Source organism: Cylas formicarius, unplaced genomic scaffold (genome assembly GCF_029955315.1).
Source record: "Cylas formicarius isolate icCylForm1 unplaced genomic scaffold, icCylForm1.1 PGA_scaffold_8__14_contigs__length_24414737, whole genome shotgun sequence".
Lineage (NCBI taxonomy): Eukaryota > Metazoa > Arthropoda > Insecta > Coleoptera > Brentidae > Cylas > Cylas formicarius.
In genome coordinates, this window is record NW_026844361.1 from 16,593,898 (window position 1) to 16,620,542 (window position 26,645).

Consider the following 26,645-nt stretch of genomic DNA (forward strand, 5'->3'; position numbering starts at 1 on the left):
ACATTACTAATAGACAAGTCGTTATCTAACTTTAATAATTACTCGGAGCAAAAAAATAATGGAAAGTTCCCTATTCAGAGGCAAGAAGGAGGAAAAAAAAAAAACAAGCAAACCAAGCGGGAGAGCGCGCGAACGAAAAAAAAAACCAAAGCAACTCACCGACAAATCCGTCTGGATGTCGCCGGTGGCGTAGAAGATCTGCCCCTCCTGCAGGCTCTGCTGGTGCTGGAGCGTCGCGCCGCCTTTAGCGACTCTGGTCTTGCCGGAGGCGTTGGAGCCGGCCGTCCCCGCGTTTGGTCTGACCGGTGTTTTGGAGGCGGCGATCATAGGGACGACACTTGTGTGACGTGGACCAGACGCCCTCGCGCCGGATATCGGCGTCTTTTCTCTGACCGGTTCGTCATATCCGATCGTCGACTGAACGGCCTTGTCGCTGGTTGTCGTCGTCTGGACTACGGTGGTGTTCTGCACGAACGTCGACGATTTTCCGCCGCTGCCCGTGATAGCGGGGAAGCTTTTGATGTTGTGCACGTCGGGAGGGGTGTTTTTGTTGATGGGGGCGGCGGCGATTGGGGTCGAAAAGTCCTTAGCACTGCTGCCGGGTTCGACCGCGTCCGCTCTAGGCGGCTGCGGGGATTTCTCCTTCGGAACGGCGGGCTCGGTCGCTTTCTCGGGACTCGGTTTTTTCTTTTCGCTGTTTTTAGCTGGAAAATCAAAAGCAGCCGCTTAGGAGGGACGCGGAGAGATCGCGAGTACAACAGTTTCACAAAAAAAGTACCAAATGTTGTGCGAAAATTAACGGACATACCCCTCAGTCGTCACCAAAAATGAACCACAGTGTATAGGATGGGCCGTTTATCTTGGGATTCTACTTTATCTCAGAAACTATATGGGATGGGGCCAAAAGTTAATTGGGGTATTACAAACATTCAATTTATTTTTATGTTGTACAGGGTGTTTCATTTTTCGAGGGCGAATATCAACTTTCTTATTTTAAATGGGACACCTGGTATATTACTTCATTTTTGAATTCTAGTTATATTTTGTGTAAAATGTCCTATACCCAAGTCTTTGACATTTTTAAATCGACATCGAATAACGGATTTCATAAGAAATTTCGATGCATATCAATACAGGGTACGCTAAAAATAACGAAATTTAAAAAAAATGCAAAAAAACTTCCAGAAAATTCCCTATTTTTATAATCTTTTATGTATATGCCTGATATTTTTACTTTGTGAAATATTTCCTTTTAAACATATGTCTATCACAAATAATATGCTCTTGCCATATAAGTTCAGTTAGTATAAGGTGGCTATGACGACGCTTAAACAAAACACTGCCTCCCTGGACGCGTGTATTGTTGTTGATTACTGTCATAATTCAAATATTTTGGTCACACATTATTATTATTCTGTTGGAAAGTTACATATAAAGCAATAAAAACCGGATCCTGGCTATTAGAGATTATATAATAAAATTTCCATTAAGGGGCCCAGAAAAAAAGAATATATGGGACCTTGAAGAGAGAAAAAAACAGATGTCATATTTTGAATGATGAAGAGCAACTTAATGTTTTGTTGCATTTTGCGGACACCCCTGAAGATTCAACCCGAAATGAGTCTTGAGATGTAAATGTCAAACGAACAACGCTTCGAATAAACAAATGACTTGACCTAGAACATTTTTTTTATTTTCCCTGTATTTTACTTATTTAGACTGATATTGCACACTAGAACAGATTGCCTTAAGCAAAATCACAAATTCTCAAAAATTGTTACTCTTGTTTTAAGTCGATAAGTGCCACAAATCGATTTTCCATTCTCGGCTCGAATTTTACCTAACAGGACTTAATGAAATTTGAAAAAGTCATCACAATCCGTTAAAAATTAGTTTTTATTAAAAAAGCTTATTACCCAACTGCTACTGTGATGGCCCCATCAGGAATATTCAAATACTGAATAATATCGCGATATGTTTTATATGTATATGTAAAGGCAGAAACGTTTCATCTGCTAAGACATTCATCAACATACACAGAAAACTTGGTGAAAGAGGATCATTCAAACCTGATAATATGAATAAACGGAGACCAAGGTATAAAAGAACACCTGCAAGAGAAGAAAGAACGCTTCAGAATGTGGACGTGATGACATTGTAAATTTTCGAAATATGCATCATGAAAGCCCACATGCTAAAATAGAAGGAAACCATCGGCGCCGGTTTTCTTTAAATGTTTGAGCAGGGATTACAGGAGATAATCGTATAGGACGACCTCATTTCTTTAATGGATCGCTTAATTGGAAAGTGTATCTGCAATTTCTCCAAGAGAAACTACCACCTTTGCTGGAAGAAGTACCCTTACTGTGGAGACGAAACATGTGGTTAATACGGCGCTCTACCCCGTTTTGCATTTGCTGTACGAAGGTATTTAAATATTTAAATCAGACCTTTGAACATCAATGGATAGGTCGGGGCGGACCTCTAGCGTGTCCGCCTCGCTCACCAGACCTTAATCCGATGGACTTCCTTTTTTGGGGACATTTAAAGTCTCTAGTGTATATGAAACACCTATAACAGATATCAAAGGTCTAGTTCAAAAAATAATAAACGGTTGCGAAATCGTTAGAAATACGTCAGTCAATTTTTTTCGTGTTCGACAGCATAAGAAAATGTGGCGGACATTTTGAAAATGAATTGTAATGAGGATTGTAAACTGTTTCATTCCCGAAAATGTTAAATGTATTTATGTTACTTAAATTAAACATGTTATTGCATTAACTTATGCCATTTTTTCACTTTTTCAATTGGTAGCATGCTGTTTTAAAAAATTTAGTGCCTGTTGCCCCTCCCCATCGCTACGTCGAACGCTCACCGATATCCGCGTAGGAAATCGGCCCGTCCAACGGCAACGAGTGCACCGAATCGACGTCCGACGACGAGTCGTTGCTCTTCTCGCTGTGCGGCATCGACCTGGTCATCTTCGCGCCCGCGCCGCTCATGACAATGACGCCGGCCAAGTCAGGCGACAACGTTCTGCGCGTGCGCTGATCCTCGATACTGTTCGGCGACGTGGACGCGATGTCTGAACGACCGAGACCGCCGGGACGTAGCCGGCCTCCCGCGCTACTCACGCTGTTCCGTCGCTTCTTGCTCTTCTTCTTCGTCCGCGTCACCACCCAGTTCTCGGTCGACGTCTCTAGGTTCTCCATCGACGACGCGTTGTACAAAGATTGGAACGACGGTATCTGTAAACAATATTGTTAAAAACCTTAAACGGTGACGTTTCCTTCATATTACAAGTTTTAACAATATAATAATGTGTGCAATAACATGAATCGTTTGTTGGAACTAGTATTTTAGAGCATTCTTTGATCTGTTGAAAGATACAAGTGTCCCATTGTTACGCCTGTATCACTATTTTGGTTTGTGTCGTGACTCCACTAAAGAATTTAACTTTAGAAGGGCAAACTTTCCTCTAATGCATGAAAAGTTGTCGAGACTAGATTGGTCACATGTTTGTGGTGTTTCTGACATGGATGAGTCCTTGAATTGGTTTTATAATACTTTTAATACTTTATTTCAATCATGGGTTCCACTTAAAGTTAATAGACTGTTTCATGGTTACAAAATTTTTTAGTCAAGTATTCAGTCAAGTCAATCAAAGAAAAATAGCTCCAGAATCCCAGATGTCTTATGACGACGAACCTTTTAAGGAACCTCAAGCTATAGTAGATGCGTTGGGTAGATATTTCAGTTTGGTCTATATTCTCTTTGATAAGAATTATACACGTGTTCAGCGCATGATCAGATTGGTATTGTTGGAGTCACCGAAAGGCAGGTTAACGCCAGTGAAAGATAAACCAACAGCGGGTATTGATGGCATCCCTAACTTCTTTGTTATCAAATCGTGTAGTTATTCCTGTTTTTAAAAAAGCTGACGCGAGTGTAACTGAAAATTATCGACCCATATCAATTCTTTGCAATTTTTCTAAAATTTTCCAAATTACTGTACTGTGACTGTAATTATTCTCGTCTCAAGAATAATATTAGTGTTGTTTTGTTTTAAATAAGTCGTGCACAAGCAATCTGGCAATGTTGACTCAATATTTATGTTAATCAATTGATGATTTAGGTCAGATGGATGTGGTATATATGGATTTTCAAAAAGCATTTGATCAAATAGATCATTATATTTTATTATCGTGACTTTACAATGTTGGAATATATATTAATGTCATATTGATAGATCCAGAGACAATTCCTTAAATTCTCAATATTTAAGGAAGGTAATATATATCCCCACAGAGGATTTGACCATCAGGTACTGTTGGGCAGTTTTGAGAAATAAGCTCTGGAGGTTGGGAAGAACTTTCGAGTGGCTTTTAAGCAAAAGCAAAATTTTATGTCCCCAGAATTCAAGCCAGGCAGGGCCTATATTTCATCTCCCTACTCCCAGGACAAATGCTTTATATATCAATCGTCAATTTTGTTTATGTGTTATACAGTTATTTTATAATTCGTGAGATTGTTGCCTGTTTTTTGCAACATGCGCAGAGCTTATAACTGCTTAGAGTACGTGTTTGAGTAATTAGCTTCCTTGTATTCTGTACTGTATTTTGACTAAGTTCTCATTAATATTTAAATTACAATATTATTAAATTTTTTACTCCGGAATTTTTCACTTGATTTTATTCACAGTTAATTTATCAGTTCCAGAATGTCATAATCAACACTAAAAAACCAGAAGGCGACAAGTATGTTCATCTTTGTAAAAGGATGGGACGAAAAGTTTCCGGTCTGACCAAAAGGTGGCGTCACTACTGTCTACTGTTCGAGCAGCCTCCTACAGTACCATTTCTACCGATCTTGTATGTACAGTGTCAGCCTAATCGCTACGGTATTTTGCGTTGGAGACCGCATTGCGCGAGACGCGTCCAACCATGATGGATGATAGATAAGGCGGCAATTCTCCACAATCCTCACTATCTTAGATCCTTAATTACCTTCACGTTGAAATGCGCACTATTAAGTTTGTTGTTTTTAAGACGTTTATAATTTTAAAAAAATGTTGTAAATGTTGTAAAAAATTACCCTCTTGAACAATCTTGTTAGTTAACGAAGGAGTTGTTCTAGTGGCTTTTTTATATTTTGAATATTTCTTTAACTCTAGAGGAAAAGCTTTGTCTATATTACTATTAAATTCCTGTATAAAAAGATCAAACTTTTCACTTGCATTTAGTACAGTGCCCCACAATATTTCATAATCATTAATAAACAACTGCATAAAGCAATATATATTTGAATCTTTATTACAGTGTGTTTTATAAAACCAACCTTTTCAGGTCAGAAAGATATGATTCCATTAGTGAGTTTCCGCATTACCCTCAAAAATGCTAAAAATATTATCAATTAATTCTTTAGACGTACCCCTAGTCTCTTGGGACATTGGAATAGTTGATTTACAAATACTGCAAATTTTAACTTAATACTTGTATCTGGCGTATTATTTCTAAATTTATTCCGTCACCATAATCAAATTTTAATATTAACATTAACATTAACTAGGCCGTACAGTCTATTAATTTTAAAAAAATCTGAAACTCGGTGAAATTTCCCGTTATCGATCATTGACACGATTACTCACCTCGACGTTGCCCCACGACCTCCTCTGACCGGCGACCACCGACGGCTTGTTTATCCTCAATACCACTTTCTCGTCGTCTTCCTCCTCCTTGTCCACGCCGCTGCTGCCGCCCCTTTCGCTACTCGCGCCGGAACCGGAACCGAAACTCGCGAATTCCGCATCCAGTTTCAGGCCGGATATCTCGCCCATGGAGTTGCTCTTCTTCAGTTCGGGCCGCGAAGTGGACACGCCCGATACGACGCCCGAGCCCTCCTTGCTCTTGCGCTTCTTGCCGGGTCGGACGACGCCGCCGTCTTCAGACGCGTGCTGCTTGTGCAACTGCTTCGACTTGGACGACTGGACCGTGCGGGTTTTGCCGCTGCCTGGCGCCACCTGTTGGTTGTCGGTGCCCTCTATGTAGTGGACCAGTTGCTGCACGTCGTTTATGATCTCTTTTTTGTGACCCTCGATCTGGTGACAAATCAGGTAGTACTAGGGGGTGGAGAATTCGATACGGTGGGCAGAGTTCGCGAACTATCATCAGCCTCACCAGTCATAGCGGGTGTCCCACAGGGCCGTTATTATTTATTTTATATTTAAACGAACTTCCAGCCTCCTTTCCAAATATGAAAACAGTCTAGATAGTTAGTTAGATAGCTACACTGACTGTGCCTTAATTAAACAAAATTTAGACATAACACTACACGTGACTGATTTCCTGATCTAAGCCTAAATCTCAATAAAACCGAGATATGTACCGTGCGTCAAGGTAAACAAAAAACAAAATGTAGGGTTAGTAGCCAAGTTTTTTTTCCAAGTGACGTATAAAACAAAACACTATTGAAAAATCGGCAAACTGACAAATAAATAAAGTACTATTATAGTATATTATGCAACAAGTGCGGTAAACGGCATTTGACTCACGAGTTTGTTTATTTGACACAAGCGTAGCGAGTGACTTAAAAAGTTTACACGTGTTGCATACTATACTTTTTCTACGGCCGTTAGTTTTTGGATACATTTTCGCAAAACAATACGAATACATTCACTGGCATGGCCGTCAGAATTGACAAACGTCAAAATTCGAGTGGGAAATATCTCCGAAAATATCCGATTGCTCCCAAACCCTCGCGGTAAAATCTCGGAAATGTCCGAAGTGGCTCGGATCCGTGCGAAACGAAACTGACGTGGTAAAGCAACCCTTCCCGCACGCTAGATCGGTGTGTAATTAGGTATTTTACAGACGGGAGTAGAAAAATATGTTTATGTTTGACATATGAGTAAACAACGTTGATGGTTGAATTATTGTTGAAATGGTTTTTCGCGAATTTGGCATCCATTAAAGAAGTGATAAGCTTCAAGTATACTTTCCGAATAATAAAAGTGCAACCGTAGCTCGTCGTCAGTATATTAGACTTTATCCAGAGCGCCGAGCTCCTTCAAAACAGATATTTCCGGGCTGGCAGAAAACGCTAACATATTAAATGCTAAAAAGGTATGTCTGAATGACAATGTTTTAAATGAAGAAAATAAGGCAAGGTTCTATAAAGCACATCCAGTTTCCTCAATTACTAGAGTATATGAGGAGAGGTATTTCTCGGGTATTAATCCACTCCAATGTCAAAGGAGGATGGATTTGTTTGGATTTTTTAAATAGATATAACGAGAAGAATAATTTTTTCAAAAACATTTAATTTACTGATGAAAGTTTGTTCACTACAAGAAAGGTTTGTAATAGACAAAATAGGCGATATTGATCTTCAAATAATCCCAGATAAATACACGAAATAAAAACCCAAGGGTACCAGTCAATTAATATATGGGGTGGTATCACAGATGGGCATATTTTGGGTCCGGTATTTATAGATTAAAAGTTAACTGGAGATCATTATTTGCAACTCTTAGAGCACCAAATAGAACAATATATAGAACATGTCCCCTAAATATATCAGCGCTGATTATATGGCCGCAAGACGATGCATCTCCTCACAATCTAGTCCAAGTTAAATATTTTGTTAACATGGAATATCCCAGGGGTTGGATAGGGAATGGAGGAACTATGGATTGCCCAACCAACAGCCCCGACTTAACTTTATTGGATTTTTTCTTTTGGGGGACACATAAACTTGGATGCTAACCCTACCTAACCTACCTAACCCTGGGATAGCTATAGGGAACTGTTTGTCTATCAGTGCCTAATTTTTATTAGGTCGAGAAGGTCGGACTATCTAACTGTTAACGATAGGAATATCTATGATACACGGCATGGTGGAAATTTACTGTTGCCTCAACATCGTTTATCCCTTACCCTTAGCTATATATTTGTAGCTACAAAACTGTTTAATTTACTCCCCCCCACCAGCCCTCCCAAAAGAGACAGGTCAATTCAAACATATAAAACAAAGCAAAGAGAAATCATCCCGAAGATCTCACCGGACACAATGTTGCTGGATCGGCGAGGGTCGTTTAAAAATTTTAATATTATATCTGTGTTTGTCATAAATTTTAAATGTAAACCTTATCTATTTTTATTTTTTATTTATTATTTACTATGGGACGATGCTGAACATTATGTAGTGCGGAAAAGCAAATAAAGCATATTATTATTATTATTATTATTATTATTATTATTATTATTATTATTATTATTATTATTATTATTATTGTATTATAACGTCTTACATACCATTTCCGATGACACGACGACGACGTTCTTGTTCGCCGGCTTCTTCCGTTTCGATTTCTGATGGAGCGCGTTGCCGTTTTCATCCACGCGCTGCGCACGAGACAATTTTATTAGTTTAGGTGATCACATACTAGGGCGGGTAAAAAAAACGGTTTTTTTTTTGGGATTCGACACACAAAAACTAGTTACCTCTAGAAAGTTTGAGCTATTAATATTAACGTGAAGATTATCTTCATTACAGTTTGGCATTTTTGATTTAGTCTCATATATAAATAATCATAACTTATCACCAATAGATCATTAAGCCAATTTTATAGGAAATTGAACGCTCTAGAAAAATGGTCTCTTATACTTTTTTGACAAATCGAACCATTTCAAAGATATTCTAAGTCAAAGATTAAAGAATTTAAAGAAAAATAACTTTCTGTTCTGCATTTTCTTGTTGACTGAAAAATAATTATGGCGAAATGTTTTCAATTATTCTTATAGGAAATTTAATGCTCTACAAAAAAAGGTCTCTTGTGGTATATCGATTACTCGAATCATTTTACTAAATTTTGAGATTATTTATTATCTATTTCAGATTAAACAAAAGTTCTTTATTCAAGTAATATCAATAAATGCATTAATAGAAAAAGAATTCTGTTCCACCATATGAAATTTTATACCTTAATAAATTATTAATAGAAAAATATACATTTTTAAAATTTAGTTATACAAATCGACTTTTATTACAGTCAGGAAATCATCCTCGATGTTCTTTGACAACCCGCAGCAATTATTGAAAATGTTCGTTTTTCATCAAACATTTATATTTAGAGACCAACGCTACTCCCCGCTCTGCTGCGTCATTTACAACTTTCATTTGTTTACTTTCATTATAACCCTCACCTGAAGCCCAGGATGCAATGTCAACATCAAGGAAATCATATGATAGGTCAAAGATTTTGAACAATTTCAATGATTTTGAAAACCAAAGTCACTCAAAAATTCTTTTGAACAATCGAATTGATGTTCTTTTGATCGATCCCATATTTTTTAACAATAGAATTTAGACCATCTTGAGTTTTTACAGCTTCGACTGCATTCTTTTTTATATCGAGTGGAACAATATCATCAAACTGTGAGAAATTATCAATAAAATTGGCTTAATGATCTGCGAAAATGCGAAACTATAATATTAAAAGTTCATACGTGGTAAGTACTTGCTAGAGCTAACTAGCAACTAGTTTTTGTGTCAGATAAAAAAAAACGTTTTTTTTCACCCGCCCTTCTATATATGCATAATAAACAGAAAGGACACGGGCATATGGGCATTTTTTTAAATTTTGGAAATCCAAACTAGAACACATTCTATAGCGATATATAAAATAGCAATTTCAAAGAATTTGAGCAGCGTGAAAAAGGGGCGTGGCCTCGCGGTGATGTCAATCCCATGTCTCAACAACAACTTTAGGGGTTGGGTATAAGTGTAATAATTTAAAATAAGTGAAAAGAAAGTGCGGTGCGTAATTGCCCCAATACTTCGAAAAAGGCCCCAGGCAAGCTATTTATACACACTCAGTCGCATATGAATTGTACCAAGAAGATTATATTAACATAATGTTGAATTCCTGAACTAATTTTTATTCTCTTTGGAATAACTCTAACAAAAACAACTAAGATAATTTGATGCTATATACCAGGGGTTCCCAATCTTTTTTATCCCGCGGCGCAGTTACAAATTTAGTACTTTATCACGGCGCCCTGCTCTTTAAAAAAGAAGAAATAGGCACCTATAATAATTGTTTATGATAGTAGTTAGGTTAGATAGGATTATAAATTAAAACACTTACAATCAAACAGACTTTTTAATATTATAAAATAATTAAAACTGGAAATAACTTGTGTATTTCTTAAGTCTTATGAAAAACAAAAATAAAATATGTACGATTGTCAGTCAAATCAATGTGATGGGTGAGCTTGGTGATATGCACACAGTTTTTCAAAGCGGGGAATAAGACTTGACACTGCTACTCTCATTTCTTTCTCCACATTGATTCTCGAGCGATATTTGTTCTTAATTACAGCTACAGCTGAAAAACCAGACTCGCATAAATATGACGTTGCAAACGGAATGAAAATTCTTAAAGCTTTTGAAGCTAAATTTGGATATTCATTTTGAATTGATAACCAAAACTCCAACAAGTCGGAAGTGATGAATCTAGTTTTAAGACTGCTGTCGCAAGAGAGCTCAATGAGACTCTCTTCATCTTGTGATGTGAACCCTGGTGGAGCTTGTGCGTGGAAAGGATCTTTGATCCATGCAAATTTTTCAACATCATCATCTTTAAAGTACGCCGAAAACCATTCGCTGAGCTTCAATAGGTGTTCCGTGAAGAGGGCAATCAGGTCTGGTGAGACAACCAATTCATTAGATGCCGCATATTTATACAGCTGCGGGAAGCAATCTTGACCGCCGCCTTCATTCATTTTATTTATCCACAACTGTAGTTTCTTTTTAAATGCCGCAATTCTCTCCGATAGTTTCAGAATGTGCGTGTTATTACCTTGCAAAGACAGATTCAAATTATTTAGTTTCTCAAATATATCGCACAAATATGCTAGTTTTAACAAAAAGTCTGGTTCAGTAAAATATTTGGCGCTTTCATGACGTTCTTGCTGTAAAAAAGTTCGAATTTCTTCGTGTAATTCGAACACACGAAATAAAACATTTCCACGTGATAGCCACCGTGAATTGCAATAATACAGCAGGGCCGTATGCTCAGCCCCCATATCCAAGCATAGTTTTTTAAAAAGTCTGGCCTTAAGAGGCCTAGTTTTTATGTAGTTTACTACGTTAATTACAGATTCCAGTACTTGGTTAAGTTCGGAGCTCATAGATTTTGATGCAAGAGCTTCTCTATGGATGATGCAATGGGTCCACAAAGCATTCGGTGCTTTTTTACGAATAAGCGCTTGTACTCCTCCATACCTGCCAGACATGGATCGAGCGCCATCAGTACAAATACCAATACACTTTTCCCAATTCAAACCATTTTCTACAAAAAAATTGTCAATAATTTCAAATAAGTCTTGGGCCTTCGCACTTTCGGTAATGGTTTTGCAGAATAACAGATCTTCGACAATAATATTGTCAGTCAGAAAGCGTACGTAGCAAATAAGATGCGCATCATTATTACTGTCAGTAGCCTCATCAAGTTGCAAACCAAAATAATTGTTTTTGATTTTTTCTATTAATTGGTAATTGAGATCCTCAGCTATGTCATGGATTCTTCGACCGATCGTGTTGTTAGATAAGGGTACCTTGGAAATTAATTTTCCTGCCGATTCTCCAACCATAATGTTTACCATGTCGAGAGCAGCCGGTAGAATAAGCTCTTCTGCAATAGTATGAGGTTTTTTGCATTTTGCCACCCTGTATGCTACCTTGAATGATGCTAACAGTGCGTTGTTAGGTACTGAGGCTTGCTGAGTGAATACGTTTTTTGTTTTATTTAAATTTTGTAATTTTCGGTGAAAAAAATCACGCGATTTTTCAACCATAGTTGGATGAATTGTCTCAAGATGTCGCTTTAACTTACTTGGAAGCATACTTTCGGATGACAATATTTTTAAACAAAGCACACACTGCGGTCTTTCTTCATTATTAACTTCTATTGAAGTAAAACCAAAGTCCAAATAGCTATCATCGTATTTACGATATTTCCGCTTCTTTGCTTCCTTGCCATTACTAGTTGATGCATTATCACTGTCATTTGGACTGCCAACTTGTTTATTTAATAAAAATCTGTCCATTTTGCGTGAGATATTTGACGAAAAACAAAGCGAAAGAAAACACTATGACACGTCCGTCCGTCGCAGCTCGCCCGATGCTACTAAAGACTTAGGAGGGGGGGTAGGGTATCAGGGCGGCGCGGGCGTAGGTTTTTTGGCGAGTGAGAAACGCCGCGACGCGATGGTTAGTAGGTAACTATGTTTTTATAGATGCGAGGGCTCAAATAAGGTACCCGCGTATATTTGTTTCGGACATGTTTCGGATAATGAATGATGATGGACTTACGGCGCCCCTCTTTACATTCTACGGCGCACCAGGGCGCCGCGGCGCACACTTTGGGAACCCCTGCTATATACTATTCACAACTAATCAATATTTGTAGGTAACTAAATAAATAAGAACCAAAAGTTCCGATTTTCACGAAATTACTTCGACAACAATTGCTTCGACAACACCGTGTCTTTATCAGCTTTATTACATTTGATAAAGACACGGTGTTGTCGAAATAATTGTCATGTTAAAATATATAATTTCCTGAAAATCTGAACTTTTAGTTCTTATTTATTTTGTTAAATAGATTTTCATCAAGTAAAAGCCGCCTCAGTTTAATATTTGTAGGTAATTTTAATTACAGTAATAACAAAATATATATATATATATATATTTCATAAGGTCTGGCGCATATGAATTGAACCAAAAGCTTCTATAGCATTACTATTGAATGCCGTTACCTTTTCCTTTTAAAATGGCATCGATTCTCATCTGCACAGTGTTCACTAAGGTTTTACATTATTCGGGTTGAAAGTTATCCCAAATTTCCTGAAGTTTTTGCCTCAGTTCGGGAATAGTGTGGACTGGAGAAGTTCGGAGTGCGTTATTTACTTGATGCCCTAAAGTCTCAATTGGAGATAAATCCGGGCTACTTAAGGCCATTTTAAAATAGATATATTCTTCATGACTTAGTTCCACCAAACTCAATGGACGGCAGCAATTGTTCTTCTAAAATAACGTTGTATTTTGCAGGCAAGAACTGAGCCATCATTAAAAAACATACATTGGACTCCTCGGGTCCCATTGACGCGGTAGCCAGGTTTTGGGATCCCATGGCCCATAAAAGTCGTTTTTTGTATTACAGCAGAAATTTCTCGAGGTATGGTAAAAATGTTTGCCATTTTGTGCCCAGAAAGTCCATTTTTGTGGGCAGAAACAATGGAATTTCGCTTATCCATCGTTTTGCGACAAACTGACTTAAGACGCCAAATTGAGTACTATACGCAACCGTGTTTTGTATCATTATTTGCGTGAGACGGAATAAAATATATATATTTTTTTTATTGTAGTAACTAAAATAACAAATATTGTTGATTAAATTATGTCGATCAAATTACCTTGGTTGTTTTTATTAGTTATTTTAAATAAGTAAAAATTACTTGATTAATTGCGTGAGTGAGTTTTGCAGAATGGGATGCGTCGAGATGTTTTTTTTGTTATCAGACAAAACCCGTGCACGCTGTTGTGACGATCATTTTAACATAAATTTTTCATACCGAATACTAATCAATTTACTAAATTTAAGTGGACCAGATTACTTTAACATTATTATTTTTATCTACCCAGGTACATAATCTTAAAATTATATTATTTAGAGAATTCCCAAGTGGCTATTTTGGTTAGAAAATTTATTTCTGTATTGATCTTGCGTAATTACTTCGTAATATAAATCCATAAAATAAAAATTGTTCAATTAACAATGGACTTAATAAATTTCAACTAATTATCCAACTTATTTAATTTAATACAAATATTCCAGGGAATATTTCAAAAATTAAATTATTAAGTTCATTTTAATAGCTTCATACCTTGATTTTAAATAAAATTAATTGTTGCCATATTCTTACTACAACCTGATACAATCTTCAAAACTTAAATAACCTCAAAAGGCCTGGAATTTTGATAGTATGATTTACTTATAAAATGATAATTTAAGGCAATTTGATATGGTGCCAGTAATTGGAATCTCAAAATACTGCTTGCAATAAATTTTGCATGTTGCTCGACATGGTCCAAACAGACCACCTGAGTGCAGGCAGCATTGTTAACCACAAATCGATACTTAAATGTAACCGTTAGTCGGCTAGTCAAATAATTTTTCAGCTTGTATTTTCTGACTTTGATTTGGCAAACAAAAGTACAAGTAAAAAAAATTACGCCGGCCGGTAAACCTTGCGTACCAGCCCATTAGCTGCCAAACTGGCATGCTAATAGACCATATTTCTTGCGCCTTGTGCATTGCAAGCTTTATTGCGCCATATCGAACGGCCTTTAAGGCTCTACTAACCACTATTAACCAAGTAATTTGTGTCGTGTTTGGATTTGGAACCAGTTAACTTTTATTAATATTGAATAAATCCGTAAAGGCTTTGAATCGCGATCGATACCAAACGAACTAATCGTATGAAAACCACGTAACTATTCCAACCTTTACTTCTCAAGTAGATTAACACGTTTTCCGCTAGAGGTCTCATTGAACTGCAAAATCGCTACTAAGCTGTTGCCAATCCCCCTTTCATTTTTTTACTATGTATGTATAGCTCATATCAAATAAACTTATATTGCTAGTGCTACCATAATCGCAAACCATGCAAATATTCAACGCCAGATTGAATTAATTCGAATCTAAAATTACCACTCTCCATTCAGTTGGTAGCACTACTTCAAAAAAACCAGAACCTTGATTACGTTTTGGCTGCATTACGAGTTCATGGTGTAGGTGAATTTTGTGCTCCTTTAAGCTTAAAATTTTATATTAATTTTTTGTCACACAATTTGTGCAAAGTGTGCAAGATGCGCAAACAAAGAATTAATCGCATCTTTGTTACAATATTTTGAAAGGGAACACTTCCTAGAAATGATGTGCTTTTTTTGGTTGGTTTGCAAGTCAGCTGTTCAAGAACTTGGGTGAACCATCTGTCATTGTTATTATTATTCATGTTGACGTCGACTGTACTAATTCTACACAATTCAGTGATGTAGAATAACAAACGAAAATATTCTCCACGTACCTAAATATCAATTATCTAACAATTAATTTTTAGAGGTACAAAACATTACTGTTATGTTGAAGCTTTATATTGTAACGAATATTTATATGATATCTAAAATTTTATTTGATATGAGCTATAGATGTTAAGGTCACAAAAGCAACACCCACCCAAAATTTTCCCTTCTCTTGATCTTCTGCCCTCTAGTGTAACTTAGGGTCTTAGTTTGCCTTTCCTTTCATCAATGGTAGAAATTCTGAACCACAAACGAAATAAGAATTGTACGTTTTCACTTCGAAAAAAGCTAATACATCGCAATGACAATTTGACGATTTAAGCCGAAAAAACAATCAGGAAATGCACTTTATCGTAAAATATAACACAATGTCAAGAACTTATTTATAGATAGGCCTGCTCAAGGTCAGATTAAAAACTATTTATTACATTAGAAATACCAAAAGTATGTCGAACTTCCATTGTCTTTATTTTTATTTTTAACTTGCACAACGTTTTTATTAGAAACAATGAAAACATCTTCAGCAATTTGGCAACCTCTAATAAGGCGCACCAATGCTAGCGTTCTAGTTGAACAACTTCACGCTTGACTACACCCGACTTCGTCATGGATGAGCACCGTCGCCTAGTATATAAACCTTGTAGCGTTAGAATTAAATTTAGTTTACACTTGATAACGGGTAGTGATGCAAATGTCCGAAATGTTGTGTAAGTTAAAAATAAAAATAAAGACAATCGAAGTTCGACATCCTTTTAGTATTTCTATTTTTCACCTTCAAGCAAATATTTATTACATTGGTATAAAATCTGCGAGAACGCAAATCACATATGTGCAGAAACTGTACCAACCTTGTCCTCCAGTTCCAGGGTCTTCGGAGGGTAGTTGGGTATGAAAATGTTGTATTGGCTACTGACCACTTTCGCTTTCAGAGTGGCGACGTCCATCGAATTCTTACTGTCAATCGACGAGTCGAGCTTCGTTGGTATCGCGTCGTCCACGTTCGCGGCGTGACCCGCTAAAAAAAACCAAAACAAAAATTAATCTAAACCTAACCTCACCCGCAATGACTAAACGCAAAGATAAAACTTTTATCCCCTTATCGCCCACTCGAAGAATAAAGAAAATCGGTATAAGGAAACGTTCCCAATTATTTAATTTAATTATCTTCCCATTTTGAATAGAAATTTACAATACATTATATTTGTGACGTATCATAACATACAAGGTGTTTGTTGAAGTTTGACAACATTATCATTTAAACTAATGAGGAGCTAATTTTGCACCAACTAGGTAAAAATGGTGAAGTTATCTGCAGTTATTTCAAAAATGACCGTCATCAGCTTCACTGTGTTTATACCCTACGGATTTTCGCACAAACTTTTTCTATAGATATATTTTTTGAAGCACCCCGTACACTACTGATTTGAATACAAGAATTATAACCATTTTATCGTAATTAGAAGAGACTAAAGTGATGTTTGAGCTCAACTTTTTCGATACCTCAAACCGAGAAAAAAACTGAAATTACGTTTTTCGATTCTCCCCGAAAAAGAAAAACTCACAAATCTGCCAAGTCGCTTTCGAAGTGAATTTGGGGCCCGATTCCGCTGGGGCAGCTTGTTCCTCGTAGGTCTGGGCCAGTTGGTCGTTCTCGAGCAAGCCGACAGTCTCCATGTCGGTATATTCCTTTTCGCGCATGGCTCTGGACCGTTTCGCCTCCTCCAGGAAATGAATGTCCCTTTGCGTTTCCCCAACGTTGACGTTGCACGGGAGACTCCCTGGCGGGTGCGGGAGAAAAAGAAACACGTGACAACGTCGCAATTAATTTGCTAGCAATTAGGACAGCTACGGCAAGCAACTTTTATTTAATTTATGCATTACACTTTGTGTTTATGTTTTGAGTCAATAATAAAAGGGCGCCATTATTTGACAAAAACTTCCACCGCCCTTTTTGCAGCACAGAGAGAGAGAGAGAGAGAGTGTCTCTTAACACAAAAGGAAGCAACAACCACAGTTAAATATTTAAAGTATGTGAAGGGTGTCAACATAAAAAGGAACAGATGAAATTATAATGACATCAATTTTTTGGATAAAATTCTAAGTTAATTGTTTTTTTTTAGGTACACTGAAATTTTGATAACGATATTTGGCAGAAATGACAGTTAAATTTTTCATTGGGCACGTGACAAACGAAGCGCAACGCTGAACAATAGGAAAACACATTTTGTAAATTAAGTCTTGTAATAATTGATGCAGCTTTGTGAAATTCGATGTCCTGGGTTCTACCAAAATAACTCTTTTTTTATTATATAAAACATGGCTGTATGATATGAACCAAAAAACGAAACATATTTCGAATTTATACTTCATTACCACGAAAATGAATCACCATGGTAATAACGTTCGCTGGGAGATCAATCCCCGAAAAATCGTTTCAAAACAAAGGCGGCCGCAAAATGTATTATTTGTTTGGAATTCGACCAACATTCAGCTCAGCTGTGGCATCGACCAGAGCCACGCACGTACCACAACATGGGTGTAGGTTTTTCACGTTTTCTAGGTTACGGCAAGGCGTGAGTTAATTCGCACCTAACGTACCTTCCAAAGGAGAACGCGAGTAATCGACAAGACGCGAATCGCGAGCGGAAAATGTTTTACTCAATCGAAAAACGTTGCATAATTCGACACGGAAAAACCGCCTATAACGTCCGTGGTGACACGGCGAAAAAAATCAATGTAGCCGTGCCTCCGCCAAACGATCGAACGTCCCCAACCAACATCTGCCGACCGTTAAAATGTTTGCCGCAAAACCCGAAAATTCACTTACATGTCACCTCGCTCCCCGTCACAGAGTCCACCACGTTTTGCGACCGATTGCCGATGGAACCTCTCAACAAGTAGGGAAGCTCGGCCATGACGTTTCAGCCGAGATAGGAATCCTTACGCCGACGGAATTCTCGACACAACTACATGCACATTTTCGCAAACGTCCAGCGCCGAATATCGCGTCAAAACGGTGCCCGAAACGCGCGCGTTTTACCGAAAAACCATCATCGGCGAGGCAGGGCCCCGCGCTACGCGAAAAACTCAAAAAGAAAAACTCGGACGGGCAGAGAACAATCGCACGGAAAAGTGGCGAGGTTATGTTCGTCACGGCCGATGTTGCGGTGCGCGACGTTGTCGGGTTTCGCCTTAAAACTGTGAGCGCCCTCCGAATTATTGTCGGGACGGCCTTGAGAACCCGATGCCTCAGCTAGCGGCAGCGGAACGATATTTCGCTCGGCTTGCATGTATACGCGGTGAGCCAAAAAAAGAAACGCTTCTGGCGGACTGTCGCACGGATGTTGGCTCGTGTGTAAAAGCAGTACGGCGATGAAAATATTTGGCCCGTTATTTAAATTTTGTGGGCTATTTTCGGTGTTTTGGGTCTTTGTTGTTTTGTAAATTTTCATTCACACGGAAAGCGCTAAAAATATGAAGTCTCTAATGCTGCCTTGAAAGCGCCGTGCCATGCTATCTACAGGACGGCCCAAATGTCATGTCGAAAATGGCTTTGGCCACTGTCATAATCCCCGCAGATTTTGATTTTAGCTCAAAAAGCTAGAATGTGTTGGTTAACTTTTTAATGGATGAAGAAGCTGTTGAGAAGAGTCATCTAATATGAAAACTCTTTTCAAGGCAATATTTTCTCAACATATGCACAGAACTAGTTAAACCCTCCGGGAAAACGAGGTAAGTGTGTGAAAATCGCTATTTAAAAAGAAAATGGCAAAAAGTGGAGGTTAGTTGAAATGTGAAGGCATGCGCTGAACATTATTATCAGTGCCGCAGGCGGCACATCAATTATTACAGCAGTAGGGCCACTTTATTATTTCATGATTTCCAAACAATAAAACTACAAATTACTACATTGCTACTAGAAATAATCTATTTCGAAATACATAAAAATATTTTAAGTATTCGAAATACAGGTTTAGAAAAAACATTTATAGCAGGTAAAATCAGAATTTTAACATAATTTTTTTTATTTAATAACTTTTTCAGATCAAGCAATCTAAAATTCATTGTTCCTTCTTCCCTTTTCTTTGTATCCAGCTTTGTCTTCAAGATAAAAATTAAATACCGTTCCTCTGCATGTTCTTGGACCATTCGAAGTAATCGATTGTTTATTAATTATTCAAAAACTTTAAAAATGTTGTTCATAATACAAGCAACTCTTTTAGTAATTGAATAAATCTAATTAACCGCGACGCATTACCATTTTTTTAGTCCAGATTAAACGAAGACGACGGGCACGAAAATAGTAAAAATTAACCAAAATATTATTTGTTCAAAGTCAGTGACACGCCACTGATTTCATTTAAAAAAATAAGTGACATATTTAGATTTGATCTCTTTTTTTTTAGTGCGTCGCACGGTCTTGACTTGAAAATAAAAACCAATTTTATTAACGATATTGTTACGACCATGGAGAGAAGAGGTTTTATTTCTTAAAAGCGTAGATATCGGATTCAGAAAAAAATCAAGAAATTATATTTCTACACACTAAATAATGCTTCTTGATACATGTGTGCCAAATTTTATTAAAATATATAAAGTGGTATTAAAGATATTAAAAAAGTATATATTTTATTCTTGAACAAAAAATTGCCCCCTTATTGACGTTCAATTAGAAAACACCCTGCATAGCCTGGACCAAACAGTTTTAATAATGACCTTTTCATTATCTAGCGATTTTATTTCTATACAAGGTTATTGTACAACTTTATTTTCTATTTCTACACATTTTACATTTTCAGCATTATTGCAACAATTCGCGGAAAAGAGACTTGTTTGTAGCTAACAAGCTAGCATAGAACGGATAATTTGGTTGTAACAAGGGCTAAAGTGCCAATGAAATTTCGAAGTTTGTTCCGCTTGGCAAATAAATTTATAAGCCGCTAGATTTTTAGTTTGTTACCAATAATTCGCTGTATATTGTACTCATCATAACAGTTATACAAGATTAGGTTTCTCAAGGCGCGGCCTCAAGCGACGCATAATATTTCCATTGCTCTAACCTTTTTCTTTCTTGTAATAAAACAATTTTTGAAAAGATTGATATGGAAGCGTTCGAACGTTAGACGGAGAGGCAATAGTATATTACGCAACAAGTGCGGTAAACGGCATTTGACTCACGTCAATAAACGAGTGACTTAAAAGTTTACCGAACGCAACATACATAACGGGAATGCATTCACTGACATGACCGTCAGAACTGACAAACGTCAAAATTCAAAACGTGCGGTAATATCCCGGAAATGTCCGAAGTGGCTCGGATTCATGGGAAACGAAACTGACGTGGTAAAGTGACGCTTCCCGCACGCTAGATCGGTGTGTGATTAGGTATTTTACAGACGGGAGTAGAAAAATATAATTCTGCTCGTAGTTATGTTGAATGTAAAAGTAAAAAGTTTGGTTACATTACGAATACCAAATTGGCTGTGCTCTCGGGACACCCTATAGATCCCGGGCAATTTGGCCCGTTCACCGAAACGGCCGATAAATATAAGATAACGCGCAGCCCACTGCAATCTCTTACCGAATGGAACGGACGATCTGTTTTTCGAGAAAGACGGATAGGCAACGTGGCGAGAGATGATAAAAACGGCATTTTTACAATCGGGCACAGGCGCTTGATAAACTTTTTGTTCCGATAAGCCCGGATTATTGGTGCTTTTTTTTCTAGTCTCTCGACGATGCTAATCCAAAATCGGACCGAGAATAAATATAAGTTTCTAGCGCCCGTGTCAACGAACAAATAACGTGATGAAAAATTAAACATTAAATTGAGCAGGTTGGACGAGATTTAAAGTCTCGTTTTTTTACCAATGACCTTGCGACATTCAACAGTCAACATGGCCGCTGACGGATCATCAATAAGTTTGGATACGTAATTTTTGTAGCAGTAAAATACCATCTTGATCAAAAATAAAAGTTTATTCATCTAAATCTATATTGTCACCTTCAGTGTTTTTTTTTGACTCCAATGAACAGAAAGAAGTCACAGAGAGCCAAATCAGGTGAATCAGGTGGCTGTTGGATGGTATTTGTTGCATATTTCGCCACCAAAATTTCACACAGTTGTAATCGATGAAGACGACTTGGTTTTTTTGGTCTCGGCTCATTTGGTGAACTCCATTCACTTGTCTGATCTCTGACGGTTAATTTGCGATTATTGACCAACATTCCTGCTACGTTATCAATGTTTCGTCGGTTTTAGATCTCGATGGTCTGCCATTGCGTTCATCATCCGTTGGCTCAAGACCATTTTTGAACCACTCGTGCTACTGGTAAATGATTCTTTAGATAATCGCTGCCGAAACACTTTTCCAACATTTCCGCCGTTCAAGCACCATTAAAACACACAAAGATAAGATGTATTCTTGGCTAGGTAAATTTTCCAAATGTAGAGCAATGACGTTAAGATTTAGAGGAAATGTCAACAGATGTACCAACATAACGAAAAAAAACTTAAATCACAACAATGTGTGCGCCACGCGGTAGTTATTCCGGGAACTTTAGAAGAGAAAGATAGAGTCGAAAAAAATAATGGAGTAAAGTGTGGATTAGTGGCCGAAATTTCGAGGCATGCGCAAATATGACATTGGTAAAGATCTTGAGTTTTGCGTTATTTACCGACGACGTAATTAAAAAAAAAAATCCTGTATTTTGAGGATTGACTCACTCTCTAAATAATAACTTGCAAGCTTAATTAATACAGTGAAGTGTAATGTAGTGCCTTAACACTGTGGGTGTAGCTGTTAAATATGACTAACATTTTTTTGATAAAACAATTTTTGTGACTTGGGGACACTATACGTTCTAGTATCTGAATTCCATATATTTTTACATAAGGCATGCTTGTGTAGAATTCTTCACTAGGTATATTAAAGATCGTTCGAAATATTAATATTAATATTAAGTACTTCATTTTGTAGCTTTTTTATTTATTTTATTTATGTTAATAAAGTACTGGCAGATACAAAAGTAACAAAAAATATTATTTAACTCATATGTAACAATGGGTACAATTATCACATTAATAGACTGAAAAAAATAATATTAAATAGTTTTCGTCTATCTTATCGCCATAAGCGCCATCATTTGATTGCGCTGACATGTATAGACTAATTTTTTTTTGTATAAACTCTATACACGTTTTATTATGTTAGGTTACATTTCAGGTTAGGTTTCGTGATCATAATTATTCCATCCAATGCCTCTGTAATTAACTATTATACTAATTTGTACCGCCACCTAATTTTTTTAAATAAATAAAATATCATAGTCACCTGAAGATATTTTTTTTCCTTAGCAGGCACTCTATGCTTCATTGTAATTAAGATTAAGATCAAAAGTTCCCACGTAAACAAGGGTCCGGAATAATTCCTCCTTAAATAATTCTCAAATACTTGAATTCCTCTTTATTATCTACTGCAAAATATGCATTTCCGAGAAATAAATACCAACAACTATCACGTTTTTGATTAGGTTTTCGTGTTTATCTCGCAAAGGATTCATTTCCCGTTGATATTAAATATCACTAAAATACTCATAATATTGATCTTCTAAGCAATCTAAACGTTCCAAATTTCAAATAGAAATCTTAAGAATTCGTGTCACTGTGTATACGAATACATTTGAACAGATCGAAAATCATAGATTTCAGTATCGTCATCGTTTCTATTATTCTATGATCAGCGACTCCGATAACCGTTTCAATTTAATGGTTACATATTTTCGTGCAATAACAGCATTTTTATTAGAAAGTCTTGGTTCCGCAAGGTGCACAAGAACTTTTGCAACACCTTACAGTTGCAGTGTTTGATAGGTTAATGTAGCACTATTCCATTCGTCATATTATGATTGTTATTATGACTGACAAGGCGATTTTTTAATTTACAAGTTTAACGACGCGTTAATGTCACGGAATGACAAAAAGGATTTCGTGCGAGCCATGACGTCACTTATCCTCCTCGAAACCAAGTTCATGCGTTATTTGTATGGGAACATAAAATAGTTTGATTCTTAAATTTCTATTAGACGACGCGGTAACTAATATCGAACCTCTGCTATTACGTCATGAATCCCCTTTTGAAAATTAACCACCCTCGCTTTACTTACCAATTAGTCCAAGCTATGGCAGACATTATTTTGGAAAATGTCGCCCAGTTGCTATGCAAAAAACCTTTCATTCGACAAAATGACAATGCAATGGAGGCCCTTTCATGGGACACACTATTTTTTAAATAGAAACAAAAAAAGCAGAATACATAATTGCCAATTTCCAAGAGAAAAAAAAAAACACAACACACAACCTTTTCTGAATATTTTTTACCAAAAAAAAAAAAAATACAGCTAGTATAAACCTGGGAAAATCATAGGCCAAATGCCAAAACAAAGCAGTCCACTATTTTCACTTTGAGTGCCCTATTAGAAGTTCTGCAGAAATAAATTCACCCACTTCAAATCTAAATTCAAATGTATATTGGTACCATTTCCTGATTTTTTGCGCAAAATTTTGAGTAACTTTGGTTCGTATTTGCCCTCGGTTTTTTTTTTTTAAACAGCACTTTATTAAAACTTAATATCTTTTTGCCTAAGTGGGCTAGCTATTTCAAAAAATTCCAGGAAAATAACATTCATTTTGCGAAAGTTCCATAGTAGTCCTCAGGAGCACGATAGAAAAAGAAGAAACGACAAGAAGCCGCGAAGCGTTCTTCATGTCTTGCAGGCTACTTTTCATCTCCTCCTCTGGTAGTATTTTTAGGTTCAGTTCCTTGAGTTTTCCAGTTTATGTTTCATCTATTTCCTTTAGTTGTCTTCTATATAATTCTTCGTAGAAGTTTTTTGTTATCTCCGATATTTTCTTCCTATTTGTTGTTGTGTTTCCTTCTCAGCCTTTTAGTTTAAAAACTTCTTTTGGAGGAATAAGGAATGAAAAAAATATTTTTTTCTGCGAATTTTTTGATTGACTTAATTTGTTGTAAATATGAAAACGCCGTGGAAATTTGCCCGTAACCTTGCGGGAAACTCAATTTTTAACGTTTCTCGAATAATAATCTGTTTTTACAGGTGGTTTTGGTGGTTGCCGATCGAAACCCGAAACTAATAAGCGACTCACCCCCTTCCCTTTGGCGGGCGCTAACCCTCACCATCGTCGAGCATCCCGACGCCGACGACGATGTCGATGATTTCCGACCCCCCCGCAACCGTCTCGTACTCTCGAACAGCTCCTCCTTGGCGAGGTTGTCCAGGCTGCCGCCGTGGGTGCCCCGCTCGCTCACGGACCTGCCGTCTAGGGTGGAGGAGGCGCAGCACCCGGTGGAGCGCCGCCCGCGGGGCCCCCCGTGCCGATGCCGCCGCGCTGTCGGATTGCAGTGGCGTACGAGCTCGGAACCGCCAGCGGACGTCGCCCGGGCTATACGTTCGGTCTCTTCCGCTTGAAGCAGAAGGTCCTGCGTCAAACAAACATTATTTGGCCGCGCAAAAAAAAAATCGAAACAAAAATTATTAAATTAAAGTCAAATTTCACTTTTCGCAAACTAGAATATGCAATAGTATATTATGCAACAAGTGCGGTAAATGGCATTTGACTCACGACTTTATGTGACACTAGCGGAGCGCAGCGGAACGAGTGAATTAAAAGGTTTACCGAACGTGTTGCATACTATACTTTTTTTAAGACCGTTAGTTTTTGGGTACATTTTCGCAAACTAATGCGAATACATTTACTGACATGAGCGTCAGAATTGATAAACGTCAAATTTCAAAGCGCGGGAAATATCTCCGAAAACATCCGATTGCTCCCAAACCCGCGCGGTAAAATTACGGAAATGTCCGAAGTGGCTCGGATCCGTGGGAAACGAAACTGACGTAATAAAGTGACGCGTCCCGCACTCTAGATTTGCACAAACATGATGGGACAACGGACACTTATATAAGTCTGATCTCTCATTGGTTGCCGAGTTGAAATGTCCTACGCTCAATAATATCTAGAGTTATTAAAATACAAGGTTTCATGTAATGAGTAATAAACAATATATTATTATTGTCGAGAAAAAATAAAATGGGGCATGTTATGCAAAAAATTTGCAACCCTCAAATCAATAATATTGAGATATTTGTAAATGAACTTTTTTCTAAATAAGAAAATCAGCAGCCAACGCATGCAGAACTGAATACAAAAAAGCAGTAGCAGTAGTACGAGTATCATCTTATCTTACTTTAAAGTATAACAGATTTTTTTTCAAAAATACCAACAATTTTATGGCTTTCTAGGATTTTGCAAATTGAAAATGAGCAATAGCAAGTATCAACAAATTATTATATTAAAGAATAATGATGGAAAAATATAAAATTCGATAGCTTAAGTATCCGCATTGAAATCTAGATCCTCCACGTCGAATCCATCTACATTTTCAACTATACGTTTATCTGATTTTAAGCTGCTATAAAAAGACAGAGCATCTTCCTGTATATGAAGCACCAGTTCTTAAACACTAGATATGTGAAAGGTGAACTAATGGTTGCGGACGGTCTTCCTCTCAGATTTTTTAAAATATTTATTGCCCGGCATTCAATAGCGAAAATAATTTCTTTAACTGAGACTATAAAACGGGTCATTCCTTTGTAATTTAATCGATTTAATATGTAGCCAGTCTTTTTTTTTCTACTGTTTCGATTTGTCGTCTGTTTACAATATTTTTTCAATATTTGAAACACCATAAAAATTATTCGATAAACACATAAACACCTTGGAATGATTTTAATTAAATTTAAATCCGAGTCGTTCTGTAATTCAAGTCAGACATTTTCCGTTTGACTCAAGCTCTGAAGAAGCCAACAGGATGATTGGCGAAACGTCAGCAATTTCGACTAAGCAAAAACCGACGCAGCAGGAATCCAGAAGTTTTGTAAAAAGCATTAAAGTAGCCTGTGGAGGTTTCTTTTAAAAATTAAAGTCACTTTACTTACCGACTAGTCCACTAGATTTTAATTGTAGGTTATAGCACGTAGTATTTAAATTGTCTGATATATTGCGTAACATTTTTCTGTGTATTAGTTTTTGGGTACATTTTTGCAAAACAACAAGAACACATTCACTGACATGACCGTCAGAATAGAGAAACGTCAAAATTCAAACCGTGCGGCAAAATCTCCGAAAACATCCGATTGCTCCCAAACCCGTGCGGTACAATTCCGGAAATGTCCGAAGTGGTTCGGATTCGTGGGAAACGAAACTGACGTGGTAAAGTGACGCTTCCCGCACGCTAGATCGGCGCGTAATTAGGCATTTTGTAGACGGGAGTAGAAAAAAACTCTTTTAATAGAGACACTATTAGTAGAAAGCACTTAATTAGACTGAACCAACCATCCATTATCTGGAAGGATGCGCCACTGAAGCGCAACATTCCCCGGCAAAAGGTCAGAGATTAATAATTACTCACATTTGT

General features: G+C 37.2%; 1 protein-coding gene across 5 annotated transcripts in view; it reads right to left on the reverse strand.

The window, feature by feature from the left end:
• The window catches only part of LOC132705957 (uncharacterized), a 50,002-nt gene that overhangs the window by 20,017 nt on the left and 3,340 nt on the right, over positions 1-26,645 (reverse strand). For 4 of the 5 annotated variants that reach the window (XM_060676948.1, XM_060676946.1, XM_060676945.1 and 1 more), the window contains exons 3-9: positions 24,314-24,647; positions 16,710-16,925; positions 15,996-16,162; positions 8,313-8,402; positions 5,648-6,097; positions 2,876-3,248; positions 160-704 (exon numbers count right to left, since the gene is read on the reverse strand). In XM_060676948.1, the coding sequence (XP_060532931.1) occupies positions 160-704; positions 2,876-3,248; positions 5,648-6,097; positions 8,313-8,402; positions 15,996-16,162; positions 16,710-16,925; positions 24,314-24,647 (2,175 nt within the window). Of the gene's footprint in view, positions 1-159; positions 705-2,875; positions 3,249-5,647; positions 6,098-8,312; positions 8,403-15,995; positions 16,163-16,709; positions 16,926-17,974; positions 18,332-24,313; positions 24,648-26,645 lie in introns of those variants that run through there. The other variant, XM_060676950.1, reaches the window with a different exon arrangement.